The 3,676-nt window shown below is 42.7% G+C and overlaps 1 protein-coding gene across 1 annotated transcript; it reads left to right on the forward strand.

Moving 5' to 3' along the window:
- Positions 1–527: 527 nt before the first annotated feature.
- On the forward strand, positions 528–1,034 carry LOC308495707 (histone H2B-like; the record flags this gene model as incomplete). The annotated part of the gene is made up of 1 exon (XM_081080697.1): positions 528–1,034. One exon carries the CDS (start codon positions 528–530, stop codon positions 1,032–1,034), a length of 507 nt encoding a protein of 168 aa, XP_080936823.1.
- Between the last annotated feature and the right edge of the window lie 2,642 nt (positions 1,035–3,676).

Genomic DNA, 3,676 nt, shown 5'->3' on the forward strand with positions numbered 1-3,676 from the left:
ATTAGATTCTGGGTTAGAGGGAAAGGGCTCAAGTGGCCAGAGTCATTCTGATAGCAGTCAGGAATTGGGTTATGAAGGTCAGGCTCTCTCCAGGAGCCTAAACGGAAATGGAAACGTCTACAATTCAGGTGCCTTTGGTGAAGTCTTTTCAAAGTTCTCCTGCTGGAGTATCAGTCAGCTAACATTATCAGAGGACTTTTTGCCCTATGTAGCATCTTTCTAAGGTTTTTCTGATGGCGGTCACAGGAAGTTCAGAGGTGGACGGATGGATCACTCTGATTGGTGGACGTAGCGATCACTCTGATTGGTGGACGTAGCATCACTCTGATTGGTGGACGTGATGCCAAGCAGGAGCCTAACCGATCACGTGTCACATAGCGTGACTTTGTGACAGACAGCCTCCTGCATGGCATTTTACCCAATCAGAACTGCCCGTGACGTCATGGAATGCAGCCCATATAAACCGGTCGCTGCCCAGCAGCAGCCGCCAGTCCTTCCTCACAAGCCGTGGAGAAGCCGGCTGCGGCATGGCTGAGCCTGTCTCTGAAGCTACTTCCGAGGAACTCCTGGAGGCGGCTGAACCTACCTCTGAAGCTACTTCCGAGGAACTCCTGGAGGCGGCTGAACCTACCTCTGAAGCTACGTCTGAGGAACTCCTGGGCACCGAGGAGCCCGCGGAAGCGCCGGCGCCAGAGAACCCAAAGCAGAAGCAGCCCAGGCGCCGCCGCCGCCGCCGCCGCCGCCGCCGCGGCTGTGCCGACAGTTTCGCCGCCTACTTCTCCAGGGTTCTGAAGAGCGTTCACGAGGACCTGAGCCTGTCCCAGGAAGCCGTGAGCGTCATGGATTCGTTCGTGAAGGACATCTTCGAGCGAATCGCTGACGAGGCCTCGTGCCTGGTCCGCAACACCCGGCGCTCGACCCTCACCTCCAACGACATCCAGACGGCCGTGCGCCTGCTCCTGCCGGGGGAGCTTGGCAAGCACGCCGTGTCCGAGGCCACCAAGGCCACCCTCCGATACAACACTGGCCAATGAGCTGCCTGAGCAACACCTGAACATGGCAACCCAAAGGCTCTTTTCAGAGCCACCTCCCTTCTCACGGAAAGACCTGTAGCCCTAAAAGTGGGATCTACTCTCGTGTTCGATCCCGTGGCTTTCTGCCGACATTGAAAGCCCTTTTACCGTGGACAAAACATTATCAAGTCTACCTTAATAAATGTAGAGAGTGTAATTTATTCCAGGGAAAAGCGTAGATTTTTTTTTCCTTCACCACGTTGCCATTCGTGGCTTTCCAAATGGTCAGTCCTGACCTAGGTCCGTAGGTCTGCCTTTTCAAGGATATTTGGCTTACAATGACATTTAACTTTTTCACTCTCATTCCCTCGGGAGTGCATGGTGGAATTTTCCAGAAATTCATTATGTCTGATACCGCAACAGATAAAGTTCAGAAGCAGATATAAGAAGCCATCTGTCTTCTGGTAGGCCAGATATTAAGGAGATTTTCAATTATCTGGGAAAAATGTCATTCTCCTCTGTACTCTTTCAGATGAAATAATTTTCATACGAATTTGGAATTGACGTTAACATGATGTGATTGCTTTGTATTATGATTTTAGAGTAAATTTTAAATTTATTAAATCTTCTCTTCTAATATGTCATACAGTGATATTCGCTGATACTATTGACATAATAGCTCTTTGGGCCCTTATTTATTTTTAAAAGTGTAACGTTTCCCAAGACAAAACTGTTGTAGTTTTGTTGTAGTTTTGTAGTATTTGTAAAATACTCATTTACGTTATGGACAATAATGAATGCAGTTTGCTCCATGGAAAATCATGAATTTTTCTTAACCTTGTTGTATTTCATCCCTTCTCTAAATGACCATTTCTGTTTGTTACTTTTCTACACCTACCTTTCCAGCAATGTATAAGGTCAAAATTAGTTTTCTATTAATTTTATTTACCATCTTATTCACATCATTGCAGGATTGTGTTATGAAAATTTTCAGAAATAGTTTATGTGTGATACGCAGTAATGTTCAGAATCGGATATATCCATCAATGGACGCCTACAATACTTTTTCATCATACCGCACATTAGGCCTGCATTTAAATATATAAATGAAGAATGATACACAGTACAGAAATCAATTTTTAAAATTTTTTAAATTTTTAAAATTTTTAAAACAAATAACTTTTTCAATTCCCTGCTTTGTGAAATTTTTATTTGCGTACAACCCTGTTGTATTGTTATACCCAGTGTGTGGCACTGAGCAGCATCTCAACAAGTGTGTGTGCATGGCACTACATTTCAGATTGAGGACGGCTCTCGTTCCTCGACACTCTTTCCATTGAAAGGTCCTGTCTGTTTTACCCTGCTCTCGACCCTGGGCAGACATGTGATTTCTTTGACCAGTGGAAAATGGTAGAAATGAAGTTATGCCAATTACAGATCTAATCTTTAGAAGGACAGGCGGCTTCTGCCTTGCTTGTTGAGACCTCTGAGCTGCCTTGTAGGAAGTCTCCCTATCCTGCTGGAGACACCAAATGGATAGGCTTTGAGACTGTGTGGGGAGGTACAGGAGCCCAACTGAGCCTTGCCCTCCAACCAGCTCCTCCAAGGCAACAGGTGTGTGAGTGCAAGTTGTCTCAAAACTTGCAGAGTAGCTTTGATATCGGCTAAGTACTAATGAGTGACCCTAATCAGATTTGTCATTTTAAAACAATTTTAAGGGCCACTTACATTTCTTACTTGCACACTATTTGCACACTACTAGATTAGCAAATACCTCCTATTCCAAAAAAAATAGAAATAGTTGAAAAAAAATCACAAACATTATTTTAAATGGTTGGATGAGCTGGAAAATAGCTAGAAATTAATAGACAACTGATATCTTTGTATCAATCCCAGACCCTTGAGAGACAACACTCTTAGTGAAAAGCTGGGTTTTTCCTGTGGAGAAAGGAAGATGACAAGGAAATGTGTATATCTTGGTCTTGTGTATGGATGGGGGGAAAAGGTTCCTTTGATAATTTCAAATCAGTATTCTGCCTTTACATGGCTTTGGTATTCCAATGAATGCTATCAGCATGGCTCAAGGGATTCTGGTGAAAACCCAGACATGGGGCAAATGTTAGTCAAATCCTCTGTGGAGGAGCTCCAAACTTGCTCATAATAGAAAAACAAAACAAAACAAAACAGAAAACAAAACACCAACATATTGTCCTACAAAGACTTATAATCAGGTGCAAACAATTGAAAAAGTGTTGACACGTTAAGTAAATGACAAGATATAAACGATCATAAGGAAGAAACAACCAAATATCACAAAGAATCAAATACAATTTCTGAAAGTGCAAAACAGAACCACTGGAACAAAAAGTTTAATGTATATTAAATAATTGATTAACACACCTGGATAAGGAATTAATGTATTGGAACATGGATGAAAGAAATCATGGAATGCCTCCTAGAGAGATAAAGAGAAAGGAAAGGTGAAGAGACATAATGCACAGAACTAAAACGCATAAACTACATCCTATAGGAGTTTATGAAGGAGATATTGGACAAACTGGGGAAGGATAATATTCAAAGAGGAAAAATAGCTGGTAATTTTTCATAGTGAAGGAAATACATGATTGTGTAGAATTGTTGCCCAGCAATGAAAACATAGGTAC

The sequence above is a fragment of the Rhinolophus hipposideros genome, assembly GCF_964194185.1.
Source record: "Rhinolophus hipposideros genome assembly, contig: HAP1_SCAFFOLD_417, whole genome shotgun sequence".
Classification (NCBI taxonomy): domain Eukaryota; kingdom Metazoa; phylum Chordata; class Mammalia; order Chiroptera; family Rhinolophidae; genus Rhinolophus; species Rhinolophus hipposideros.